The following is a 27,164-nucleotide window of genomic DNA, read 5'->3' as shown; positions in this document are numbered from 1 at the left end:
CAAGGACTTTCTGAACTCATCTGAAGTGCATTAGTAGGTAAGGGATTACATTAACATACTCTCGAAGGTCACAAAAAGGCAGTTTTCATTTCATTTCACTACAGAGTTTACCCATGTGCTACATTTCTTCGTGTTTAGCAAAGACAAGCCCCAGGGTCATTCTGAACTTTAATTACATTAAAATAACATGGTAAGAGATCCTTTTATTTTGATAATTTACAATACCAGCTATTGAAATGAGCTTTGCAATTAATTTGGGAAATACACAGAGTGACACTTCTATCTCAGTCTTTTGTGGACAGAGGACAATTCACTGTCTGCTTAATAGCTGTAATAGCCCAAGACCAGATTTTCCTACAATAATTACACTTTCTCTTGAATTTATTGAGGTTCAAACTTCCAGTTGTCTGCTGGGAACACTTCATCTATGCATGAAGAATCTCAGCCCACTTATGCAGAAGAAAAAGCAGGGAGATGCAGACCCTTGTTTGAACACAAAAGTCTTAATTCTTTTTTTTTTTTTTTTTTTAACTAGTATCTAATGAAGTTATAGATTCCTCATGCATTTTTGTGGCTGCCCAGGAGCTCTCAGGGGAATTTTGCAGGCTATGTGCAAGCTTGAAGAAACAGGTATGGGGCAGCTTGGGCTACAGTATGACCAAGTGTCTTCCCAATGGCCATTTTTTCTTTCTTCCAACACCCAAAAAATAAATTTTCCCATCTTTTGACTATTATCTTAATAATAAATAACCCATGATGTTCTTGCTTGCTATGGTATTGCTTTCTTATACTTGTGCACATCCACTACTTCTGTGTTAAGATCCCAACCAGCTATAAGCATTAGAGCCACCACTAACAGAAGGGTTTGCACTGCATATGGGTAAGACATAGTTTCAGATTCAGGGGGCATCCTCCTCACCCCAAATCACTTTAGAAAACAAAGATTTAGATTCTTGTGTTGCAGTGACTGTGTAGGGCCATCCAAAAGCTGGTGATAGCTCACACCGGCTTTGGAGATGGGACACTATCTTATTGGGATGGCAATGGGAAGAAGCTGAATTGACATTTCCTTGACTTATCTGGAAGGTACGTGTCCCTCATGACACAATTTTATGATAATCTTCAATTTGCTGTACTGGGAAGCTTCTCCCTGGTCAGCAATCAGATGTATCAAAATTACAGTTAAGTCACTGTGGGAAAAAAAATTAAGTTTCCTCCTCCTTTAAATTAAAAGGAGGGTGCAAGTTGGACAAGAAACACACTGCTGCAACAGGACTTGATTGACTTTAATGTGGAAACAGTTGCACCATTTAGTATGTTCCCTTGACAGAAAAGTGGGAATTTGTTTCCAAAAGGGCAAAGGCCTCTGGGATGTGTCCTGATTCTTTGTGATTTGACCTGTGCTGTTGTCAATGATTTACCGCAGCATTCTGGAGTCCGGTAGGCTCCGTGCTTCTTCTAGCAGTGCTTGCCCCACAGCATCCTGAAGCCTAAAGCTTTCATTTGCAGCTGATCTATAGCAAACATTTACATATGGAAAAACAATGCAGTGGAGCCTGTGTCAGTTTTCTCTTTTGATTCTGTCTATACGTTTGCTGGCTTTAACGGCACGTCAGGCCACGGCTACAGCACGCAGGGAGCTCCAGGCATTGCCTTCCCAGAGGTAAGTCCATTCCCCCCACCCAACTTTACATACAGAAATTACAGGCAAGTCAGTCAGCCCATCAATTTTGTCCTGACTTGAGGCACATTGTACTCTCTGTAAACAGCTACCAGGAAAAAAAAATATTGGCAGTTGTCCAAAGCCCACGCTAGGCATCGTAACTCCTTCTTATATGAACTGTTTGCACAATGGTTTTTCTTTTACAGATGACTATTAAGCCTTCTTAAACTTCCTTACCAAAATTACCATACTGGGTTTGGGCACTTGAAATTAATTCCCTATACAGGATGACTTAGAAGTGAATATTTTTCATATTCTTTTTCATTAAAATTACTTTGCATTTGACAATGTGAAGTTAACAAGTACATATGAATAACCCAATTTTCAATCCAAGCCAGATCTTCATACCTCAATTTTTTTTTCCCTGAACGATATTATTAACCCATACGAGTGTCACTTAGGCTTTGAAGGAAGGGAATAAACAAGCCACTTTTTTTCTAAAGCTATAGTGCCATGATAGGAAAATGGTTGGATTTTTTTTCTTCAGCTACTAATTTCAGGCTTGTTCTAAAGGCAAATATGATTTAGAAGGATCAAAAAAAGGTATCAGTGATAATTGGAACATGGAGACAAGGAGAAGACGGAAAGGAAAAAAAATGCAGTAGTGATACACTTAATTATGAAGGCTTATTCCGATAATCCCTTTTGAAAATGAACAAAGACAAGATTTTTGATGTTTGATGAACTTATCAAACAAGGCAGAATAATGAAGAGGTAAATGTAAAATCCAATCGAAGGTGAGCCAATTAAGTACTTTGTGAAGTGCTGAAGGATACAGCCCACAAATCCTCCTGTCAGAGCAAAAAGGCATCAATACATGCGTGTCCTCCAGCTCTGTGTTTGTCTTCAGGCTCCTGTTGTTTTCGTGGAGACACGGTGGGTTTTTATCTCATACACTGATCTGCATCCACAGGCTCCCTTGCTGAGCTGTTGTGGCTTTCATTTAGTAAGTCTCTCTTCTACAGCCTCTGATGAATCCCCAATGCGCTCCGTACCTCTGCTAATTATCAATATTTCTCTTTGGACTACAATCTAATAAGTAAAACAGACTGCTCATTAGTTAATCACCAAAATAATAACAATGTTTTGGCTCAAAATAACCCCTCAAAATGCTTTGAAGGCTGTGGCAAACAGAGTTGTACTGACATGCCACAGATTGCTCCTCAAGACAAAGAGACACATTATACAAATAAAGATTGTAGGAGTAGGGACAGAAATAGAGATCATAACGACTGGTCTGGGAAGCAAGAGAAGTATTTTCTTGCTGTTGTATAGTGATATTCAGTGTATGTGCAGAGAGTCTGATCCAAGGGCCACTGCAATACAGTACTCTTGCCATTTTCAGCTTTAATACTTCAGTTATTTTCATCTTCTCACAATGTATGCTTTTCCTTTTAGAAATACCAACAAATTCCCATAGTTGACACGGCTTTGTACCTTACCTTCTCAGCACTGTCGGTGCAGCCATCTCCATCACTCTGCAAAGCCCATGGGAATCAGACCTTGATTTCATACTTGTCTGAAAAAATACTGACCATGAGTTCACAGTGGTGTTAAAAAAAGTGAAATCAATAGATTTCTGAATAGGTACAAGGAAATAAACATTACTACTCCTGGAGTTTGTGATGTGCTTCTGAGAAGAAACCCAAAAAAGCCTTTCCTTAACACTTGTCTCTTCTCGACATTCCTTCTGTTTACTCAGTGTGTTTGGTTTTAAATATATATATGATGCACATATATTTTACTGCATATGATGTACATATATTTTATTGCAATCTACATATTGGAAAGGGGCAGTATCTCTTGGAAGAGCAGGAAACCCAAGACAAAATCCTCAGGTCCTGCAACTCCTACCCCTGACCAGTTCTGATGGTGAGATACTCAGACAGGGCATCTTGGGTAGTACAGCCACTCCTGCTAAGGGATGCTTCCCATTTCCTACAAAATAGGTTCCTGGTGGAAAAATGCACACAGAGATCATTTTCTCCCCACTAGCCTCCAGCCCTCCTTAAAACAAAACTTCAAAGACCTTAGACCCCTCTCTCTTCCCCTCCTTAGAAGAAGCAGCAGAGATGTTAATTCTCCAGCTCCTGTCAACTGTCAGCTGAGCCAGTGGTCAGAATGGACTGATTGCTTTCCTTGCCAAGAGAAAAAAGTAAGACTCCACTGTAATGTATTCATTTATCTTCAGATGTGTCTGTGATGAGGATGTACACACATTAATTATATATATTATACATATTCATCATTCTGAAGCATCCAGTAAACTCATCCAAATATGATGGAGCTGCTCTTCTGCTAGAGAGGCTCTTACCCTGGTGTAAACAGGGGAATAAATTCGTTTAAAGCAGCAGAACAGCAAAATGAAAAAGGGAAATAGTGGAAGGATCAGGCCAGAATATTTGCCCAAGACTTTCTCCTTTTTCTATCTCAAATTTAATTAACTATCCCCTGATTCTTAATGCAAATATTCCAAGGAAAAGACATTAGAAGCAGCCTTCATTCATCAGCTCCTGTTCTCAAATTTTTATATCATTTCACATATGTCTTCATAATTCAAGAATTTATTTTCAAATACCTGACATAATTTTGCTTTCTACTGAGTTTATATCCCTGCAGTTTTTGTTCCTGTGCTTATAGTCAGTAAATGATTTGGCTCTTCTCTTTCCCTTTTTTTTTTTCCTTCCTAGTTTAAAGAGCAGCAATTCTCATTAATAATCCATCAGAAATGTTGCAGGATCAGTGTTGTAATTAGTGTCTGCGTCCATCTGAGCCTGTTACATTCCAGGACAAAGCATGTGTAACTGGAAGAATTCCATATTATTTCCAAGGTATAAAACAGAGAAGAGATTTTTAAAATCAGTCATTCCAGCCCCCGTTAAATTCTCTTGTATGAACTTCAGGCAAATCTCCTGAAGTCCCACCTCTCTGCTGACCCTCCTTCTCCATTTATCATGTACGAAGTCTTTGGGCCATACAAAAAAAATAACAATATAGATGAAAGTGATAGTTTTAATTGATTTATAGCCTGTCGAGGTGATGTCTCTGGTGGACACAAGTTAGGTGTTGGTGGTGTTTTTCTCTCGTGCGGTTCAGCACCGGTACCGGAGGCTGGTGCAGCCGGCGGCGTTCGCAGGGTGGCGATGTGCAGGGCACCTCTGGGGCGAGCAAGCTTGTCGTGCTGAGACAACGTGCACTGGACCCCCCGGCTGTGGGAAGGACTTTCGGTGCGAGGAAACAGGTGAGTGAACCAGGCACAAACTCCTGCCAAAGTGGCTTTGGTCCTGGGTGGACAGACCTGGGGTGATATCAGTCCCCTGCCATGGGCAGAGGTTTGCCAGCCAGCCAGCCAGCAGGATGGTGAACTGGTGCAAGAGAAAGCAGGAAATTTCCCCATCTTTTTTTTTTTTCTCCACTATTACAGAAATCCATCCATGTTACACTTAGATTTGGAAAGAAAAGAAGGCTGTGTGACGTGGAAAAGGTTAATTTTTCAGTGGAACAAAGAGAGTAGAAATATTCTGCTCCAACTGCTGTGCTACACACTCACACTCCCCTCCATGGGCACCACCGCTCCCACAACGCACCACTTTCTCCCCCTGCAAAAGACATAGTTCAATCATGAATCCAACTAGCAATCTGTTGGGGTGATTTATTTATTTTTAGCCATCCCCAGCTCTGAAGATTGTAATATAATACGGCTGTTCTCTGAAAGTTTGACTAGCCTTGACAGATTTTTGTTTTTACACAAATGGCTCAAACTCCCATCTTGAGCATTTAATGCAAATCCCATTGAAATTTAGAAATACACACCAGCTCTGTGACCAGGTCTTCATCACTCCATTGAGGCAAGCACAGGAGTACCAGTTCCCTCCTGTCATGAATGTCATGTCAAGGGTTTTTCCTCACTTCCCAGAAGCAAAACACTTTCAAGTTGCCCTTCCTGCAAACATCCATTCTTGCCATAATTATTGCAATAAACTCCCCAAATACCTCCTGCAATGGGAAGAGGCAAAATTGCACTTTACCAGACAGAGCTGACTTCCCTAAGCCAAGTGGAGAAGCTATTGCTTCCCGTGGCTCCCTTTCAAAAGCATGATTGTAGGTAATAAAATCAGGCCAGTGAGGTGACCTCTACTTGATTCCCATCCCATGGGAGCCCAAGGGAGTGGCCATCTTGGACTCCTGAGTTGTGCTCACTCCAAGTTGCAAAGGAAAATCTCCCCCACAAGGAGCTGGGAAAAGCAAGTTCCCAATGGAAGAGCGCTGTGTTTAACACCCAGCATGACTTCTTGTAGCCCTGAGATATGGGTGGAAAACAACACAATCATTGTGAGCTGACAGGTTTTTCTGAAGGGCGGATAAGTGAGTGCTTGTACCTGCGCATTTTAGGTCGCTGTATTAAACGGCATCTTGTGTGCAACGGAGAGTCAGACTGCAGAGATGGGTCTGATGAGGATAACTGTGAGGATGAAGATATTGAAAGCCCTTGTGAACATCTGTTCCCAATCCCAGGGTCTGAAAAAGCTGCCCAAGGGTGAGTAATGAATCAATAGCTGCTACTCTCACAATCAAAACTGGATTCAGGTTTTCGTATTGTTCTTCCTTAGTGATAGCAGTGCTCCGTGAATTGATAGGGTGCTGTACAAACCCCAAGGAGAGCTGCTGTCCCACCCGACCATCGGTAGCAATGAGGGAGGCAGGCAGGATGATTCATCCCAGCTTTTATTTCAAATTCTGTCTCGAATTTACTATCTGACCTTGGTCTCTCTCAGCCACTCTGTACTTTAGTACAGAGACACTTTAGAGTGTCCTTTAGACGCTTCAGAGGTGTTCTTTTTACACTCATGTAAAAATATAACCCAGTTCTCCGAGTCCAGTTACCTTACAACTTTCTCCAGTTGATTAAAGCAATATATTAAAGCAAACAGTAGACTTTGAAGATGCAGCATCCTGGTGGTGTTCATCCTTAAGGGGAAGATTTAACTCCAGGATTTAGGACTTCAGAGCACAGATTTAAGGCAGAGAGCCTGAGCTCCACATGAATATAAGCAGGGTAAATACACCTATCCCTGAAAAAGTTTTACTGCATTCAGTTTCAAATTCTGGTTAGGTGATACATGGAAAAGAGGAATCCTGAATGAGTTTAAAGTTGAATTGTCTGTTGTGACATTCTTGTTTTAAATCTTGTGTTTTAAGCCAGACACTGCTTAGTTTCACCTGGAGAACATGGGCTACAGTATGAGAATGTACTCAGCCATTAGATAACTTTCCCATTATCTTGATCCAACACCCTCTAGAGTCCACAAAATAAATGGCTCTCTGGCCCACAGCCTGGGAGAGTCCATCAAAAGCTTTTCAAGACATATATCCATTTTCACCGAGCACCCCATTTAATACTGGTCTCTGATGTGTTTCTCCCGCACAACACACAAAAGCAACAGCATTTACCATCGTAGTCTTAAAGATGATTCCCTGTTGTGAGGAGCAATGCTGCTGTCTAGTTTGAATAATGCTTTCACTTTGGGCCATGGAATTACAGGGAATATTAAGTAATAGGATTTCAGAGGGCAGCAACTGTGATGGCTGGAGAGCAGGAAGAAAGAAATGTAAGGAAATAATAAGTGAGAGACTTGGCAAAGCACAAGCAGACTGCAAGTCTAGGGAGGGTGCCAACTCCCCTGAGAAATGGGACCATTATTAAAAGGAAGGAGATGAAATTAAGGTAGAAAACAATTACAGGCCAGGAAACACACTCTGACAGTGAGATGCATTAGGCTTAAGGGGGACCTTGAGGAATTCCAGGACTTTAGGACCTTCATAACTATACTTGCTGGGATGGACTGGACAACTTAACTGATTTCTTCCTAGCATATGAGTCCAAACCAATGTCTTGGAAATAAAATGGCTGCTTGTCTCCTCTTAGCTTTGGGAAGGAGACAGCAAGAAGATAACAAACTCAACCCTTAGATTTTAGGTGCTATCCAAATTCAAAGTCAGTGACCTGAGGATAGATAACCTGTAGTGTCAGGAGAACAGAAACAGTGACAGAGACTGTTGGGGAAATAAAACAGGAGCTATGGATAACTTTCTGAACGCTACTTCTTTCCAAGATACAACATCCTAACAGAGGAAGCAAGCCAGTACATATATGATCCTAATTTTTTTGGAGGCCACTGTGAGTATGTCTACAATGGAGAGTGGCGGGAGCTGAAGTACGATGCTGCGTGTGAACGTCTGTACTACGGGGACGACGAGAAGTATTTCCGCAAACCTTACAACTTTCACATATACCAATTCCTAGTAAGTTCTTCCGATGGTCAAATTTAGCAATGTTTTCCCAGCTAAAATCTAAACTTCCTATGAAGATATCAGGTACGTTTTATCATTCACTATAGGCTGTCTTTCAAGGTACCTTTCTCCAGCTGTCCCCAAGACAACAAGCAATCGATGATATAAATGCTGGTTTATGGCACATCAAGGAATTAATGTGCTTTATCACCCAGGCATTGCCACTGTTTACTCTGGCCTAGTCAGAGCCAAGGGAAATGGGTTTTCTCTAAATTCTGCTATTAATGAGCTGTGGAGCTTGCACAAGCCACTTGCCTCTCTAAGGATGAAGCTGGCCATGTGTAAAACAGGAAGAATGCTACCAATTCAATATCTGAAAGCATTTTAAGTCTATGGCATGGCTACAAGGGACATAAATCCAAATTCTGAGCAAGACAGAGATCCTGAAAGCCACTACCATGTATCACAATGTCTATACTAGTGAGGCCACGTCTGATGCTGGCGACTGAACTAAGTAGAGCAAGGATTCAACCTGCGTCTCCCACATCATAAGTGGGGCCTTGGCCACACTGTTAAACATTTATCATGCTTTCTGACATGAATGAATGGAAGCACATTATTCCAGGGGAATATTACAGCCACAGGCTCAATGCAAGTGGCTTTCGTGTCCTCCCAGCAGGCAGAGTGCCCTGGGCCCCTTAGTCCCTGGTTGGAACCCAGACAGACCTACCACATGGACCATGTTTTTTTCTACTCCATATCTGCTGCTAGCAGCAGAAGGACATCTGCACCATGGTGAGGTGCCAAGGAACACCTGAGCATGCCCCCCACACATCTTGACTTGAGAGAGTCTAACCGCTGGGGTCTAGAAAGTCATTCATGATTATGTGAGATTTTTTTTCAGTTTTGGTAATTTAGCTGGCTTTTTACAGAGATGGCAAATAGGACAGCCTGGATTCAGCAAGGCTGCTCAATTCCACACGCCAGCAAAGTAGAGCTGTCAAGGGAAAGGTCACTTCTCTAAAACAGGCAAAACAATGTTTGTTTTCTAGCGTTGCCTTTGCAAGTGGCTGGATGACTACTGTTGAATTTTTTTTCCTAAATAAATTCATCCAGAAGCAGGCTGGAGAGAAAAAAATTCAGTCCAAACTGTGATGATTTGGCAGAGCTGTAAGGAACTAGAAGGAGAGTTTTATAATGGGAAGTGTCAAGCTAGCTAAATAGGTACCATTACCAGCTCTGGCTGTAATAGTACTGCTTTGAGTGGCTAAACACAACCTTTCCCCTGCCTAGAGATGGATGAAGCAAAATGCATGGGTTTATCCACACTTCTCACATATTTCCAAGTGGAATGGCACGTGACTTAATTCTTTATTCCACATTCACTGAAGTCAATGTTGGTGTTGTCAGGAGTATCACAGGCTTCAACAGAGGCACCATCAGCTCCTTAAAGAAATAGAGATTAAAAAGGAAGGAAGTACCTGAAAAATTAATGTCTGCTCCTTTCACTTTAGGCTCATGCTGATTCTGGATTCGCTTTTGAGTTTTATGATGATTCAAAGGATCTGCTTGATGCCCTTAAAAGTGATAAATCCAAAACAAAAGGCTTTACCATTGGAATTGGGCCTGGAGGATCACCTTTCCAGTTAGAACTGGGCCTCACTTTATCAGGTGGCAAAGGATCCCTGAAGAATTTCACGCAATACACTGCAAAGGTAAAAAAAGAAAAGAATCAGTGATGCATATGCTCCAGTCGTGTCATCTGTGCATCGCATGGTCTGGCTGTAACTTATGTCAGTTTATTCTCTCAATTGCATTTTTTAACACATAGTAATTGTACCTTAATTTGTTCATGTAATTGCAAATGTATGATCATTAGTAATTCTGTTTGTTGTTCTTACTATATTTTAGCAAACAGGGAGCGGGAATAAAATTGAATTACGAAGTACCACAACACATGTCATTTCACCCCATCCTGTTTCATGGCTACATTAAGCACATAAATAAAAAAATGCTTAAAGTGACGATGAGGGAGGAGGAAATATCAAGATGTTGATCAAAACAGTTGTCCTCAGGGAATGATCTCTAGTAGCAAATATATCTTGTTCAAATTAATACAAGCTGCCTTATGATGGGGAAATAGCTACTTTTTACAGGAGGTTAAAATGCTGCACTAAAAAAAGAGTACTCAGTAACAGGGTGTATTTCTCACAGTGGGTTTACATCATGGACTAGCTATGACGACCTTTTTCCAATCTAATAACATGAGTGCTGGTATTTCCCACATTAACTGTGCCTTGTCTCCACTTCTTTTGTGGCTGCTGACAGAAAACAATAAAGAAGAATTACTTTGATGGTGGTCTGAGTTAAAATGCCCTTAAAAGCTGTGTGAAATGGGCACCATTATAGTATTTACTGTACCCTTGTCTAGACTCACATGATGTTTGCAGCTAAACGATGATCAATTACTGAAGGAATCATTTAAAGGGCTGTTCTGGTTGCACAGGAGCTTTGTCTGAGGCAATGGCTAATCTAGAAGAGGATTCATGGATCCGGTGGTATATCCAGAAAATCCTCTCTGCATCAACACCTTCCTGGCTGGGGTATCCCCCCATTGCTGGGCTGTACTGGGCTTGCCTTGAGCCCTTGTCTTGCATCACTGGTCAAGCCTGTGAAAAAAGCAAAAGGGAATAAACACTATAGAAAGGAAACCAGAAAAAAGAAATAGCAGAAATGGAGGATGGAGGGAATCATGTGGAAGCTGATTCTGATCGTATTTGTGCATCAACAAAAACCCCCATAGCATCCAAACCCATGGCTTTGCCTTCCACCTCATACAGCACACAAGAAAGAGACACTCTAAAAAAGAATTACCACCAATTTCATTTAAACCTGGGCTTGTTTTCATGCCTTCAACATGCACTGACAGTCAGAGATTCAGGCTTTCTTCTGCAAACCTAAAGACTAGAAATTACTTTTTTTTTTTTTTTTTAAGTGAACATTGAGTGGCAGCTCCTCTTTTCTTTATCTGCAGGAGGTTGGATTCATTAGAGGTGTGACAAAGGTGCAGACAGCCCGTTTCAAGATGAGAAGGGACAACATTGTTTTGGATGAAGATGTGCTGGTCTCCTTGCAGGAGCTTCCGGACACCTACAACTATGGCATGTATGCCAAATTCATCAACGACTACGGCACCCATTTCATGACATCTGGCACTATGGGAGGTGTCTTTGAGTACATTGTTGTCATTAACAAGGAGGAAATGAGAAGAAAAGGTTAGAAAATTACAAGATATTCTCTGTTCACAACTTTCTGCTCTAAACCGGGCATTTCCAACCTGGTGACCACGGGGTGGATCCAGTCCAGCAGAGTAATACATCTGGCTCTGGCTGCTCCTCACAGCCACCATCTCCCTGGGCCCTGGGAGGGTGGGTACTCATCAGCACCTCTTTGCTGAGCTGGCTGGCATGTCCCATCACATGATAGACACATACTCGTCACAAGCCCAAAAATGAACTGTGGGGGTAGGGCAAGGGTATCTGCACGTTGTTCACAAGATGGCACTACTGGCCACATAGCCGGGGATAAGCTTGAGTGTCACAAAATGTGCTTCCTGATCCAATTTCAGAAGAATCTGGGTGAGATTTTGGTAGTTTAGGAAGGAACCTGAGCATCTTTTTCTCCCTTTCTTTCAGTGTCACTTGCTAGACTTCTCTAATCTTCTCCTATTTCTTATAGTCTTTGTTCTGGCCATTCTCATGAACGCTCAAGGACTGCAAACTCATCCAGAGTAAAGAAAGATAGCCCACTCACGTTTTAGTCTCCTAATAGTGAGGGTCTCAATTTTCTGTAAAAGGAAATAACGCATTGCACTTGGCAATACCTCTGCCACTTTACTCTGGTTAGTGTCATATCTGAAGACTAACAGACCTGTGTTAGCTCCAGTTCTCAACAAATTAGAGTGTATGAGGCTGGAGAGCCATACCTCTAAATCTCAGTTACATAAAATATCCACTCCAGATGTCTAGAGCACAAGAACAGCCATTACTGGCGAGCCAAAGCATAACACTTTTCCTAATCAAAAACATAAGATGCAGAACAATAATATGGTACTTTAGTACACTAACCATATTGTCAAGTTTTGCAAAGGTGTTGACAATGCAATAGGTCCCACTTCCCCTAAGGACCATCACCCTGCTCTGCTGAGGATAATGCTGCCTTGGTAACTTCAGGCTGGACATTCATGCAAAAGAAAATTATGATCTTGGACAACAGGTGAAAATTGCTGCGGTTGGTGCAAATTGCTGTAATTCCATTAATTTCCATGGTTCTGCCCCAAATTCTGCCTCTATTCTGAAATTATTTGGTACCATCAGCACTAGGATAACTATACACTCCATATTGAGTGTTAACCATGCCAATTTTTCCACAAGAAATTACCCGACTGAGAGAATTTTCATCAAGTTCCTGAACTATTAATGTTTGGAAACATGATACCTCTTCAAATCACTTATTCACTTTGAAGAGTGAGTGATATAGAAGTGAACAAGATCTTGGCAAGCAAGTCTTCAGGAAGCAGACTGCCAATTTCAGAGGAAGAATGAATCAAGAGCATGTGGAGGGAGGCTATTTTTTTGCCTTATCTTGTGCTTGCTGTACATATAAGGAGGAGATTTACTGCTATGAGATGCCTTATCTTAGGAAAGAAGGATGTTGAAGTTCAGCAAAAGACAAAAATGCGCCCCAGTGGAGATGTAATTTTCATTCTAATATAGCGCACTTCTGTCTTATTTTCATCTAAGCCAGACTCTGCTAGAAAGTCCACGTTTCCCAAGTCAGCAGTGCGCTACGTCACACAACACAGACTCAGAAGGTCCCACCTGCAGTGGCTGATATGCCACTGTCTAAAAGCATATAGTGAAAAAAAATATATTTCTAATGGCGATCACAGCCATGCCTGAAGGCTGTGTTTGCAAGGGGATCATCTGCCTTCCCCGAGGAATGGTCAGGATCAGGATATAAGCGCTCAAGTCTTAAAATTAGAGCTTCATAAGATGAGTTTGAGGCTCTGCAGATGCCTGCAGATGTACTGCTGAGTCCCCTCAGGGCTGAGCACCTGCTTTAGACTAACCACTGCCTCCTGAGAGCCCACCTAGCCCATGAGGCTACATGTTAAATGCTCTGGAAGAGAAAACACTCCTTTTTTATAGACCAGTGACTAAAGCACCTGCCCAGGAAAAAGATTCCTAGGCTGAGTCCTCCCTAAATGAGAGACAGCTTGAGCAGTTGCTGAGCATCTAGCTAGACATAGGCATGAGCTGGACTTTAAGCATCTAGGAAACCTGAATTTTGAAAATGAAGTCACCTTCTGGGTTTAGATACCCAGGAACAGACTGCAAGTCACCAGTGCAGAGCTTAGGACTGCTGTTTTGCTGCCAGACCCATTTCTAGCTTTCAGGCTGCAAGGGCTTGTATGGATGTGGTCATGAGTGAAATAAATACATATGTCAGAATGAGGTCCCTTGTCGCTCTGCCATCAATATTTTTCATTACTTGTTTTTAAAATGGATTGTTATGGTTCTATTATTTAGCAGACAATGTGTATAATGTGTTCACACATTACAAGAACATTTATGGGAGAAACATTATGCAGAGTAAATTAGAAAGAGTCTTCATATATTCTGATTAATTCAAAACGCAGCAGTAAATCTTATCTCTCGAGCACATGTAACTATCACAAATTATATCATATAAAAAAAACTATCAGGGCTCCCCCCTCAAGTGCCAATATTTTCTATGACCACCCTTTTGCAACGATAACCACTTTTCATTTATCAAGACCCAATCTTGCTGTAACCAATAGCGAATTGTATTGACAGACCCTCGCTGAACATAATTACCTAACAGGAACCATGGCAAATCAATTAATCAGGGTGTTCCTCAAGTTTAATTTTATGGCACTCCAACACCAAGATAAGCAATCACTCATGTTGCTTTGGGTGAATGAACTTTACCCACTGTGTTTACAACTGTTGAACAGTTTAGTACAAGTAATTGAGTGCTACATATTTAATCTTTCTCAAGGGTCCAGTTTTGCAATGGGATGTAATTCCCCCTGAAGTCTTGAGCATGCTTCAGCTCTCACCAGTTTGAATCCGGGACTTGTAGCCTCTTTCTCAGGATGCTGAGCACCTCCGCTGCTTGCGACCCACCAAGCCAACGAGTAGATCCATGCCCCACGTGGCTCCAGCGAGTCTCTCCTTCAGGGTGTGCAGAAGGGAACAAAACAAGAGCTATGGGTGTTCTACCAGTATTTTAAACACGAGCAAGACAAGACACTGCTCCCGGTGCTGGGGTGAGGCAGTTCAGCAGACAACATTCAGCCAGAGGTTCAATCTTCAGACCATTAAGCCATGATGCACAAATCCCGCTGACCTCTGTGCCTCCCTTTCAATACCGTGGTATTGATCACCAGGCTGCTTTGTAAAACACTTTAAGGTCCTCTGACAAAAAGAGCAATATAAAAGTTACCTATTACTTACAATACCTGTATTTATTGAAATCAATGGATTTTTTAACTATTAAAGAAGACGGCCTTATATTTGCAGTACACTGACATGTGTACATAAAACCAGGCTGTATGAAATATGCACATTGCTTACCTTGGTGAAAACACCTCATTAGTTCCCTTCTCCCCTCTGCAGTTGCTTCATGGGTCTCCAGTTACATATTTTCATGATGTATGTGGCAGTGCTGGCAGCAGCAGCCCAGCAGCAGGCAGTAAGGCTCTGGCAACTCTCAGCAGATAGACCTTTTGCAAGTTGCTACTTAGGACGTTACTTAAGCCCCTAACATATGGGTCAGATCCTGAGTTTAGGAAAATTAGTGAGGATCTACTAATTTCAGCTGCTGTTTCCAGCTTTACCCTAGTTATGAGTTAGTCTGTAAAAATTAATGTTTTATTTTTAAATAAATAGATCAAACAAGGAAATACATGCCTGAAGCCTTGTGTTAAGATTTTTACTTTCTTCTAATACTTTCTAAGGAAACAATTTTTACAGTAAGGACATTTCCCCATTCACCTATTATGCAATAGACCCAATACACCCCAATAAAATACTGGCTTTTCCCCTGCAAGACTAAAGGTTGTCCTCTGCCCTGAATAGCTCTTGACTTTGAAAAATGGGCCATGCAAATAACCGGATATTTTGTTCATTGATAGAAAAAAAACAAGTAGGAAAATGAACATGCTTCCACTCAGAAAGAGTCACTGATTTTACCAGTTTCCTTTCTGTTTTGCAGACATCAGCGCTGAAGAGATAAGTGCCTGTATTGGCATGTCAATCGGCCTTACAGTCAGCGAGAGTAAACTGAATTTGGAAGCATCTGTGACATCCTCTGACTGTGCAAAGAAAGGATTTTTGAAAACTGGTATGATAGCAGGGCAAATGTCTGTTAAGGCATCTTGAGTCACTTCTCTTGGGCACTTGAGCATCAAGATTCAAGTAGGGTCTCACAAGGGTATGAAGACGGGAGCTCTGGTGCCATCCCCAGTCATGGCTCAGGCCCAACTGTGGGACCAAAGCGACTTTGGGTCCAAGTCTCCAGGAGTACCAATTGCTATTGAAAGAGCAAGAATTAAGGTATCAATACCTGGATTAGAAACGCAAGTGAATAGAGGCAGTGGGGTGGCTGGAAATCTGCAGTCCCTATAGCCACAACGGACTGGGCATGAATAACAAGGGCAATGTGGCAACTATTAAGTGAAAACTGACTATAAAAAGTACTCAAAGAGGCTAGGAAGCCCCACATTTGTAAATCACTGAACCAGCTATAGACAGCATGACCTGCTGCCCACGTGCTAACTAGAAACCAAGGCTGGAGGTGTGCAGGCTCTTCAGGTATTACCAGCTTGGAGCATTTGGGATGCTCGACTCATCCCCAGCTGCCTTGTGATAATGTTGCAGGGCTTGCCCTGAGAGCAGGGGACGCTGAGCTCCCATTGATTTCAGGAGGCAGCATCAGTGATAGTCCCTTGCACAATTGATCTCACTTCCATTAAGCAGCTTCTAGTGTATGTGTGGAAACAGTAACTAAATAATATGGGTGTAATTCAACTTTTCAGATGCTGAGAGCAACAGTGCTATTGTGGAAGATATTATTCCCCGGATTAGAGGCGGAGATACCAGTTACAGCGGAGGGCTCTTAAACAGTTGGGATGGCAATATGTACCGTCACTGGGGAAGATCATTAAAATATAATCCTGCTGTTATTGATTTTGAGGTAAGGCTTTTCTGCAGTTGAAGAAACTCTGCCGCTATAAGGAATGAAAGTGTAGTCGAGCAGATCATTTTGTATTTTTATTGTGATCCTATCACAGAACAAGATTAAATGTAATGGGCCACTGATCTAGTAACCTCTTATTCATTTCACAATGGGGAGTACATCTCCCACTGACTGCCTCCGCAGGGAGACGGACAAGGAGCTTAATGCTGGATTAGTGCTGAGTTAAGTTTCTGATGTGTCCCCAAACAGCTTTCCGATGAATGGCTCTCTGCAGTTGCATTCATCCCTATTATTCTGCCCGACACTGTCTGCCCTCCTGTATAAGCAGGGGACTCACAGGGGGCTGGGGAAGAAGTCTTGCCCCCGCCCCAGCAAAGGCTCTGCATAGATCCCCCCTGCTTTTCACCTGCCTCAGAGCCACAGTGGCTATGCCTAGCTTCTTCAGACTACGGTGGGTATAGCTGTGAGCGCTTTCAGGAGTTTTTAGAGCAGGGGGGCTCCTGGCTGCTTTGTCAGGCAGGTCCTGTCTTTCTCCATGCTCCAAAAGTGGGTCTGTGGCCATAAAAATCAGCCAATCTCTACTCCTCCCTTTTGTTTTATTGGGTGCCCCATAAAATGGATCACTGAAGCATCCAACAGGACTCCAGAGATGGGGAGGAGATGGGTGCAAGAGGAGTGGACAGAAAGGGAGAGAGGAAGAGCAACCCTACCAACAAATAATGCAGGGCCAGAGACCGCAGAGGCATGAGGAGCTGGGCACAACTCCTGGGCTGTGGTCAGGAGAACCACATCTACCCCGAGATGCTACCATTGCTAGTCTGCTCCAGGAGTGCAGCTGTGAGGTCTGGGGGAAGGACCTTGGTCATGGCAGGGACATGCTGCCACCTCTATTCCTCTCATCTTCCTTTGAAGCACACACACTCCTGGCTCTGACAGAAGGTGGGAGAAGGGAAAATGGAATCAGGAATTATCTGTGTTATTGGCACGGCAAGAGGGACTCTGAAAACCTTCCCGGGCAGCACCCTGGCAGCAGAAAGCCCCAATAATGTAAAAGTGCTTTCAGTTCTAGCTGCAGGTTATTCACCTTTCTGCACAAGTTTCCATCAATTCTGGGCAAAATTTAATGCAATTTTCCAGTAAACCATGTGCTGACCTCTCTGTTGGCTGCTCCGGAGCTCAGCAGTCACTGTGCAACCGGAGCTGCCGATAAGCACTCATGTCCACTTCAGCAGCTCTTATCTGCAGCTCCCTCTCGTTTGTTAAACAAGCTTGTGCAAATTTGTCTAAGAGCTCTTCCCAAATCCTGGCCGATCCTCCCCACAAATTGTTCTCAGTGCACCTTGTGCAATGAGACGATGCCCAGTTCTCTGAGACCAATTTCCACCAACTCCCAGCCAGGATGCACTACATTCACACAGATGCATGGATGGACAAATGTAACTATGTGCCCTCAGACCAGCCCTAAGCTTTTAGCTTTAATATTCAGTTGAATATTAATATTCAGTTGGGCAAGTTATAATTACAGTTGCCCACACTGGGCTATTTTTGCTGGTATATAGGAACTGGATTTTGCTACTGGAAATATTACAAGTATGTTATGGCCTTAAAGCTGTAGATAGCTCAATATTATTTTGCTGCACCAAAGGGTAAAAGTAGGAAGGTAAAATTCTCCATGCTCAGCATTTACTAGTTGGTTCACAATCTGGTCACTATTAGTGGTAAGTTGGCAAGCGTTTTGATGACACCCACTGTCCAAAGCTCTTACCAAAACATTTTGGTTTAAAAAGCAAAAAGCATGCAAGAATCTCTGAGACTGTGACAGCACTAAGAAAGCAATCAAAAAATAGCCTTATCGGGGTGTTTTAATTTATCATTTGAATCCAGACTGAAGCTCCAAAGCGTGTTCAGAAAAGCCAATCCCGCACAAACCTTTAAGATGAGGAAGGTTTTGGAATGGTGGCTTCTCACTGGAGCCCATCAGTCGTGGTAACGCATCTGCATGATGTACATGGAGCTGTCGAGGAAGACAAATGAGTTTTCTGAGCCCCGAGTTTATCCAGCAATGTCACAGCTCTCTAACTGCAGCGTGGTAGCATCTCAGTTGACGGCCAGCTGAAATTCTCTCCACGCTATTCATCTCCCTCTTACGCAGCTGCAGCCCATCCATGAAATTCTCCGCAGAAGCAACCTTGGCAACATGGAAACCAAACAGCAAAACCTGAAACGGGCTTTGGATGATTACTTGTTGGAGTTCAATGCCTGCCGCTGTGGACCGTGCCAGAACAACGGTGAACCCATTTTGGTGGGAGACACGTGTTTCTGCCAGTGTCGACCAGGTTATAGAGGCCCTGCCTGTGAGCAGGCTCAGCGCCGAGGTAAGACCCCGGCGTGCACCTGCAGCAGGGGAGGGTGAAAGGCAGCAAAGGGACAGGGTTTTCCCCTCCACAGGATTAACCAACAGCTCTTTGCACCCATGCATCCACCAAGCCTTCGCTTCTGTATCGCTTTTGTTGTTACACTATCCTAAACAGCCCTGCAAGAGACTTAAATTAGCAACTCAGGAGATTATTATAAACAAATTACTGGAAATGAGGACGTGTTTAATAGCTGGAGACTTACTGACATGCTGCAAAGAGCTGGGCTGGGGTGTGGTGGCAGCACCCTGGCAAAGCACCAAAAATGCTGTTTTAGTAAAAAATTGCCACATTGCCAAATTCCCCACCCCACCATAGGGAAATATTTTAACTAGAGGGAGGTATCTATTTTGCTGGAGAAAAAAAAAGTGTTTTTCCAAAGTGACAGGCTTTTATTTATGTTTTCCTTATTACTTTATATACTATCCTAAAAAATTAAATGGGTGGCAAGAAAAGTCAACCTTGGAACGTGCTTTTCTATTTCAAAAAAATGTCACAGTTCTCTCTGGATATTTTTGTCCTGATTTGTGATGACAAAAAAACCCAAATCTCAGCACATGAAGCTGACAGAAATATCCATTTTCAGAGCAGTTCCACCAGGCAGAGCTCCAGGCCTTCAACCATGTGCTCATAACTAGGGTCTCACCACTGGAAAATCAAAGCTGTGATGAGATAAGGAGTTAGAGCAGAGCTGGGTAGATGGTTTATGAAGCTGAACTCAAAAGTGTTGCTTCAGTGACTGAAAAGTGGGTTCCTTTAAAAATCTCAGGTTTTTTGAGTTGTCTCCAAATCCAAGGAATATGCCTTAGATGAGGAGCTTGGAAGGCTCAGGACCTGGCCTCAAAGCAGCCCAACAAACTGGCCAGCCCTGTGCTCCCTGCTTTTAGCAACAGTGGGGACAGACACACTTCCAAGTCATGGGCAATTTATAGTTCCAAAACTCATTTAAGACTAAACCCGTTTTTTTTAAAGCATGATGTTTCAGCAGATGGGAAATCCAGCTTTCCACTCAGCACTAAGAGCACACACATCCATTTGTGCTGTCTGGATTAATAAAGTGCCCAAGCCAGGCATGAAGGCCAGTTGAGTAAATAAAAAACGACAGTAAATGACAGCCATCAAACATTCCCATCATTCAGGAGCGCCGCCACAATCCATAGTATCGAACACTCCTGACAAGTCAAGTCTGTACTGTAATGAAAAAGCCTTAAAATGACCCATCTCCACACAGATGGGCAGACTTTTCAAAACACCTCCACAACGTTACGAGACTTTTGTCCCTCTGCTTTGGTCAGAGGTGAGAAAGTTAGTGCAGAGAGAGCTGTCAGCTGCCCTTTGGGAAAGGAAAGCCAAGCTGCAGCCTTTCAACGAGCAGAGAAGAAAAAGAAACAGCTATTGGTGTCTGAAGAAGGTGACGCTGCTTCATCTCCCCCGGCTTCAAAGCGCCTTGATCTCAACAGCCATCCGTGTGCTGGGCATGGCTTGGATGGAGCGGGGAGTCCTGCTCACAGCAGAGGTTACTGCCAGAGCCAAAATCACGAACTGCTGGTGGCAATCTTCCTCCCCTGCTCCCCCACAAAGCATACCGCTACAGTCAGGCTGTCTGTAGCACTTCAGACACGAATAATTCTTTTTTCCCTCTTTTTTTTTTTAATGCGTTTACAGGCGGTGAGACGAACGGGCGCTGGAGCTGCTGGTCACAGTGGGGTCCCTGCCAGTCGGGCACCGTGCAGCGCAGCCGGCAGTGCAACAACCCGGCCCCGCAGCGTGGTGGGGAGCCCTGCATGGGCAGGGATGTGCAGAGCAAAGCCTGCTGACAGCCCACGGGACGGCATCGCTCCCCACAGGTATGTGGTCAAGAGCAGTTTGGAGTCTGTGCTGGCTATAAATACTCCGGGCATAATCCTGCAACAGAATTACGCTGGGGAGAGATAATTGTGAAGTATTGCATTTCCATACATATGGAGATGTGCTGGATTCGCTGCATAAAACCTGACTGCTGTCCAGACCAATTGCTCCGGCTGATTGAACACATACCTGGCTGCCCCCTCACCCCACAAGGTATCATGGGAGCCCCACCAGTTCACAGCAGTATGGCTGGGATACAGGAGACAGTGGAGAATCCACACGGGTGGCTTTGCTGCTGGGTGACCGTGGGGCTACAACGTGTCATGAAATAAATTTACCGAAAGTGTTTACATAAGTAAGCTTGACTCACAGAAATTTTTATATTTGCCTTTGAAAAACACATTAAGAGCTCACAAGCCTTGCATTTTTATGCAGTTGGTATTGACATATGTACCACAAAACTTCTATAAGCTGGCACTGTCAGATTTTTAAGTCCAGCATATTGGCCAGGGCTGCATTTGCAGCAAAGCCATATGCTGCTCTGCATGGGAGGAGGCTTAAGCCTAAAGATGCTGAAGCATCATTGCAAAACATAAACCCAAACTCATGAAGAATCTTAAATACATAATAAATAAATAGGCTCGAACACAACCATTCAGCAGAATAGCAAAGGCTACTTCTCTTTAAGATCAGTGATGAACTGACTGTTAGCACATAGGCGTTTTATCTCCCAGGCACCCAGAGCTGGAGAAGATGCTAACGGGCTGCTTGATTTAAGAGGCTTTTTTGAATGTAAGACGTAAATCTCAGCACAAGAATACACACAGTATTGAACTGTGTCCAGAGACCACAGCAAGAGCCTGCAGCTCCCTCTTCTTAATGAACTGCCACAAAAACCTGGGGTGGACGGAAGGCAAATGGCACTTCATTTTACTGTGCTTTTCATTACAAGGAAAGAAGGAAAAAAAAAAGCCGAGAAGGAATCGAGCATTATGAAAAGCAACAACAGCAACAAAACCACAAAGCACAAAGGAGCACTTCTATATACATTTGAATGGAAAAAGAGAGTAGAAAGGAATCACGATTTAGTGAAAGAAATTGTTCAGCTATAGCTCTGGTTCTTGGAAATGCTTGTTTTTCAACAGCGTGTCAGTGGTGATTTAGAGTCTGACACTTAGCTGATGTAAATCAGTGTCGCTCCTTTGCCGCAGCTGATTTATGCTACCTGAAGATCTGGCCCCATATTTTCTTTTGTGTGCATGTTTGCCAAAGGACAATTTTTTCACCACTTCTCTTCTGCTTGAAAATGAAACTATTGGCTGTTTTTGTATAAGAAAACAACAAACCATGTCACCTTGAACACTGAGATGTAATTGTTCTGTGAAAAATCCCTATGATGCATGGCAAAGCTGTGGCCTTTTTGCCAACTTTGTTTTCCAGGTAAAGGTGATATTCACCCAGAGATGAATTTGCTCCCAAGGGCTTGAATCTGATGTCTTCCATGTTGGGAAAATGCAGCAGCATGAAGCACCCATACATCAGTATGAATTAGACATCCCAAAGGAATGTGAAATGTAGGATCAAAACAAGTTTTCCTATCAATGGTTTTATCACTACTGTTTGGTGTTGGGCTGCCAGGTTATGTAGCAACAGGAGACAGTGCTCTTACACCAAGGACCAGCTTGGGTCGTAGGCAATTCTTACCTTTACACTGACTGCTTAGGACTCAGGAAAATGCTTGAAAGAAAATGAGTATAGTCACATGAGTTAGAAAGCCAAGTATGCTTCTTTTGTGACCAGAGGGAAGAAATTAATGAAGAGAAAGATCTGATGCCTTGGAGGCAGAGGAGGGATGAGGCCTGCAGGAAAGCAACCAGCATCCTCAGCTTTTAGAGCCATTTCTAGGATAGATCACAGACTGAAGAACCAGAAAGAAAAAAAGAACAAATCCAAGTGATTAAAGAAACTGCATGTGAAGTACCACCGTGAAGCACATATAAATAAGGGCAAAAGAGCTGGGATTTGCCTGCAGTTGCTCATTCTCCACTTTGAACATTGCAGTGTTGGAGCACAGAGATGAAAGCGAGGATACATGTGGGGCACAGCTCATCGTTCACCCCGCAACCCAGGGCAATGGAATACAAACCCAAGGGTTTCCTTCAAATGCCAAAGGCAGCTCAGCAGCAGCCCCTCTCCTCCCCCTCCAGTCCCCACTGCATCCAGGGCTCAGACATCTGCACGGCTGAAACTCGGAAGCAGCCAAGTTGAAGTCAAAAGAAAGGAAGAAGCTGCCTGTAAGGTCTGGAAAAAAAAAGATTATGAGCAATTACACATTTACAATGCCAGTCAAAAAAGCTAATATATCTCATGCTGAAGTGGTCAGCATGAGAGTTGTGCTACATGAGATAAGCAGAAAAAAATGTACGTTTCTAAAACTAAAAGCTTAGAAGGTACAATAAAATACTGCAGTTCCACCCTGGTTTTAATGAATGGATTTTCCCCTCTTGCACACTGACATACATTTGATATAGTTATTTATCCTATATATTTCTTGTGGCATATTTCCCAGGAGACCTTGTTTATCTCACTCATAAGTATATGATGGATGTATGGTGCTTTGGATAAATGGTATCACAATCAGATATTTTTATGGATATAGGCAAACTGGGTTATTAACAAAGGAAGGGCAGAGAGGAACCAGTACGCAAAAGAAAATAGCAAATGATTGATGACAATACACCTGAGGTTGCAAGGTGCAGACTCCAGATAACCAGCTAACAGAAGAGTAGATAAGGGCAGTGCTTGAGACAGAGCTGTTTTCTACCTCGGGGTCAATGTCACACCAACTATCCACATGCCTGTGTCCCTCTGAGCCTGTGATTTTAGAGCAGGCAAAGATTCCTCGGCAGGAGTAGCTCAAAAATTATCCCCTTCATTTTTATACAGTGTAATGCAGAGGCACAGGAAGATACAAAACATTTAATCCTACCCCCAAAAAACCTGAAAAAAAAAGAAATGCGAGATTCTGGAGAGTTTGGGGAGGGACTGGCATTTCTTATGCTGCTCTATCACGCCCAACACAGCAGGACTCTTGGTGCCGCATTACAAATAAGTAAAAAATATATGATTGTAATGGTAATAATTACTGTCTTCATCTCTAGATTTGTTGATTTACAGAAGCAGGGGGGTGTTAAAATAGGATATAAAAGGAAGACAGATCTGCAGGCATAATTTGACCTGAAATCTGGCAGTTGTCTTGAGTGCTTACTGGGCTCTTTAGCCACCAAGACAGAAGAACGAGGAGCTGGAAATCTGGGCACCGTTAACACCTCTGCATGGACTCACTGAGTTGCTTTCAACAAAATCCCTGTCTGGGAAAGAACCCAGGGAGGAACAACTACATCCATCTTATAGCAGGAGAAAGAGGAGCATGGTAAAGTAATTCAGCAATATTATGGCTACCACAGGGTTTGCAAGTCCCCAGCCGCAGCCTAGACCACGTTCCAGCCTCACAGGTAAACGTGAAGTGTCTACGTGATATGAAAAGACGGAGAGCAAGTGAATCCAGGCTGGAAACCAGTCTGATTTACCCATTCCTGATGGAGATGTTAGGGGCTGCAAGAGTCAAGTTGGTTTTGTCCTGGGAAAGATGGCTGTGACAATTACAACTTACCTAAAATACCCTTTTGGGAGCTTCCTAAGCCGTGTTGACCGGATCCAGCACACATCTCAGCAGCAATGTCTTCAAGCAAGGAGGTGGAGGAAATACAGCTTCTCCATTGATACTGAGTTTCTTTTTTTCACAAGCAAACTGCTTGTGAAAATATAATATGGTAAAGCACATTGAGACAAGTGTCTTAACCAGAGAAATGGGCTAGAGCAGCACAACCAGTGCTGAACATGCATGCAGCCTGCCTGCAGCCTTCCCAAGTTTTCATACGTGGGTTATTAATCTCAGCTTACACAGAAAGTGGAAGTTAGAAACACCAGTAAAAGATAGTACCAAAATTTAATGCATACCAAAATGAAACAATAAAAGCTTCAGCATAGTATTTTTTATTACCCTCCAGGTCATAATAAATCATTAGTTAGTTGAATCAAAGCACAAAATCACAAGGACAAGATAAAGTTATGTCCTTTATGGGAGGCTTCTAAGCCTATAGGCTCAATATTCAACCACTACTGAAATCATACTTCTGTTAGACTATCCTGCTGATCTTGAAGATTATCAAATCTCTCTTCCTCCAAAAAAAAAACCAAAACCCAAATATCCAAACTCAGGCACTGCCACCTCAAAAAATCTCAGCTTTTCTGATCTGGGAACAACAGTCCAAATTCAGGTCGCTACATTTGGCTCTGCTCGCCGCAGCAGTGGATAGACACACTATGCGTCAGAGTGCTTACTCCAGCCTGACGATCAGGAAAGGTGGTCAAATTTACAAAAGCCACTCGACTCATCTGAGAAAGTTCCTTAATCAGATTACATCGATGCTCCTCAAGAAGGGCAGGCAACCGCACTGCAGTACGTGTCCTCACAGGCACCCATGAGCCTTGATCAGGGTCCTCTGCTGCGGAGCTTTTGCAGTGTCCCTTTAAAAACTTTAAAGAATATCATACTTCGCATAAGCAGTGACCTCTTTGACCATGACCCGCAATGAATCTCTCGGCAAATTTCTATCACACAAAAGATATCACAGTTACACAGTAGATAACGGAAATGTTTTGGGTTGGCAGCTCGATTACGCAGCCCATAATGAGTACAGAGCACTCTTCTTTTACATATGCAATGCGCTCTTTCTTTCTTAAAAGCTGTCACAGAAACCTTGCCGATAAGTGTGGAGGCAGCACGAGGGCTACAACTAAATGCATGTTCCATTGTTCAGATGTCAGAGAGCCTGAGTTGTTCTTACAAGAATTACATTTAGACAACATCAGTCTGAAAAGAGAGAAACTGGTGATACCAACCCATCATCACCATCATTGCTAAAAACCCTTGGACGAGTGTTTGACCTTGCAGATGCTAGAAGACTCTCAACACTTATGAACAACTTTGCAACGGTGGAATTGTTTTCCTGAAGCAAAGCTATCGCTGGTTATTTTACAGCATGCCCCACCAAATGTCTTTGCAAAAATCATTAACCACCAACAAAGCTGTAGGAGGCAAGTCTCTGGAACAATCCAGGCTCAGGTCAGTCATGACTCTTTTGTTTGACCCGGATTGCGATGCACGGCTCCAGGGACAGTAACAAAGGGCAAACCATTCACTTTGCTTTGGCTCTTTTCATAGCAAACTCCTTCCATCTCAGATGTCCTAACCTGAGTGGACTAGCAATGCAGCTGCTGACTGAAAGGCTTTCACTGGATCAAACTGATGAACCAGAGTCTGTTTGGGGCAGAGGCAACTACTAAGGGCAGAAGATCTCAGGGAATGTGCAAAGATGTTTGTTCCAAAATGTTCCATTATTTATTCTGCCCATGTCAGAAAAGTTGTCTGCTCCAGCAGAGGGTCTTGGCATCCTGGACTGACATCCCCTGGTCAGGGTGCAGCCTCTCCTGCAACTGTAGCCATCACTCCTGCCTTCCAATGTCTCCAAGGAGCAGAAGGAGCAGCAGCTGCTTTCCAGTTCCTCAACCCAGTAGCATCCCTCTGTCCTTCCCTCCCCTTCCCAAGGAACCAGAGCACTGGTGTATTTGAGCATACCGGGGTGTATCTGATACTCTCAGTACCTGTTCTACTTCAGAAATGCACAGGAGGAAGCTCATCACCATGGTAGAACTGCTATATAGTCTAATGATGCTTTGGTGTCACCAGACTGTTCTTCACAATTCGGTTTTCACTCCTTCAAGACAATTTCTAATACAACAGACAATTTAACTTAAATAAAATAAACTGGGTAACTGGAGTAGCGAGGCACAGTGGCTTTACATGTCACATTAGATACTATTGTGCTCACTAAGATTTAGACTTTAATATGTTGTATTTGCTCCACGTGACACAGCTGTCTTCACAAAAGCTGCATATTAGCACACATTCTGGTACACATAAGATCAGTCTTTTCTTATCTCAAAGGAACCTTCAAAAACAAGACAGTAAAATTTAAAATCATGCAGCTACCAAATAAGGCAGGAGGTAAAGCTTGTCTCAGCCCATTGCAATAAAGACAGAGAAAAGAGAAAATATTAAGAACAGGAAGCACATTCAATCCCATGGGACAACTGCAAAGCATGTCCAAAGGTGTGATTCACAACACACACCCAGCTCTCAATGCCTTCTGAAATGTTTCCAACTTCAGTGCACTTGGATGAGACCCATAAGCAGAGCGAAGCCAACTGAGCAAGCCAGTCAGGTAACATCTTCCCACTCAGTTTGCAAAGTGCTCATCGGTTTTGTGTACGTGCTAATGATTCCCTCTAGCAAGTAACTGTCTCAGCATCTGGCCCCGAGCATGACGAACCACCATTTTGTGGGGCAGGGTTGTTGCACTGTCGTCTCCTTGTTCGTTGCCCTCCTGAACATGGAGACCAGCTGGCCCAGCAACCCCAGTTTCCATTAATAGCAGCATCTGGAAAAAAACCCAAAGCCAGAAAGGACAGTCAGAATA

At 43.1% G+C, this 27,164-nt stretch overlaps 2 protein-coding genes across 4 annotated transcripts in view; one reads left to right on the top strand and one right to left on the bottom strand.

The window, feature by feature from the left end:
- The first annotated feature begins 1,501 nt into the window (after nucleotides 1-1,501).
- The window catches only part of C8A (complement C8 alpha chain), a 27,021-nt gene continuing 1,358 nt past the window's right edge, over nucleotides 1,502-27,164 (top strand). Inside the window, exons 1-12 of one of the 2 annotated variants that reach the window (XM_074831935.1) lie at nucleotides 1,502-1,663; nucleotides 3,782-3,878; nucleotides 4,820-4,964; nucleotides 6,116-6,260; nucleotides 7,837-8,026; nucleotides 9,529-9,729; nucleotides 11,049-11,289; nucleotides 15,317-15,445; nucleotides 16,140-16,297; nucleotides 18,453-18,675; nucleotides 20,380-20,561; nucleotides 22,624-23,036. In XM_074831935.1, the coding sequence (XP_074688036.1) occupies nucleotides 1,545-1,663; nucleotides 3,782-3,878; nucleotides 4,820-4,964; nucleotides 6,116-6,260; nucleotides 7,837-8,026; nucleotides 9,529-9,729; nucleotides 11,049-11,289; nucleotides 15,317-15,445; nucleotides 16,140-16,297; nucleotides 18,453-18,675; nucleotides 20,380-20,531 (1,800 nt within the window). In that variant the 5' untranslated portion in view covers nucleotides 1,502-1,544 and the 3' untranslated portion in view covers nucleotides 20,532-20,561; nucleotides 22,624-23,036. Of the gene's footprint in view, nucleotides 1,664-3,781; nucleotides 3,879-4,819; nucleotides 4,965-6,115; nucleotides 6,261-7,836; nucleotides 8,027-9,528; nucleotides 9,730-11,048; nucleotides 11,290-15,316; nucleotides 15,446-16,139; nucleotides 16,298-18,452; nucleotides 18,676-20,379; nucleotides 20,562-22,623; nucleotides 23,037-27,164 lie in introns of those variants that run through there. The other variant, XM_074831934.1, reaches the window with a different exon arrangement.
- C8B (complement C8 beta chain) overlaps nucleotides 24,603-27,164 on the bottom strand; it is a 23,761-nt gene continuing 21,199 nt past the window's right edge. For both annotated transcript variants that reach the window (XM_074831931.1, XM_074831932.1), the window contains one exon: nucleotides 24,603-27,125. In XM_074831931.1, coding sequence (XP_074688032.1) covers nucleotides 26,974-27,125 — 152 coding nt within the window. In that variant the 3' untranslated portion in view covers nucleotides 24,603-26,973. The remainder of the gene's footprint in view (nucleotides 27,126-27,164) is intronic.

Source organism: Strix aluco, chromosome 8, assembly GCF_031877795.1.
Source record: "Strix aluco isolate bStrAlu1 chromosome 8, bStrAlu1.hap1, whole genome shotgun sequence".
NCBI classification, from domain to species: domain Eukaryota; kingdom Metazoa; phylum Chordata; class Aves; order Strigiformes; family Strigidae; genus Strix; species Strix aluco.
The sequence above is the reverse complement of the archived record's forward strand: the minus strand, read 5'-3'. Positions and strand labels throughout refer to the sequence as shown.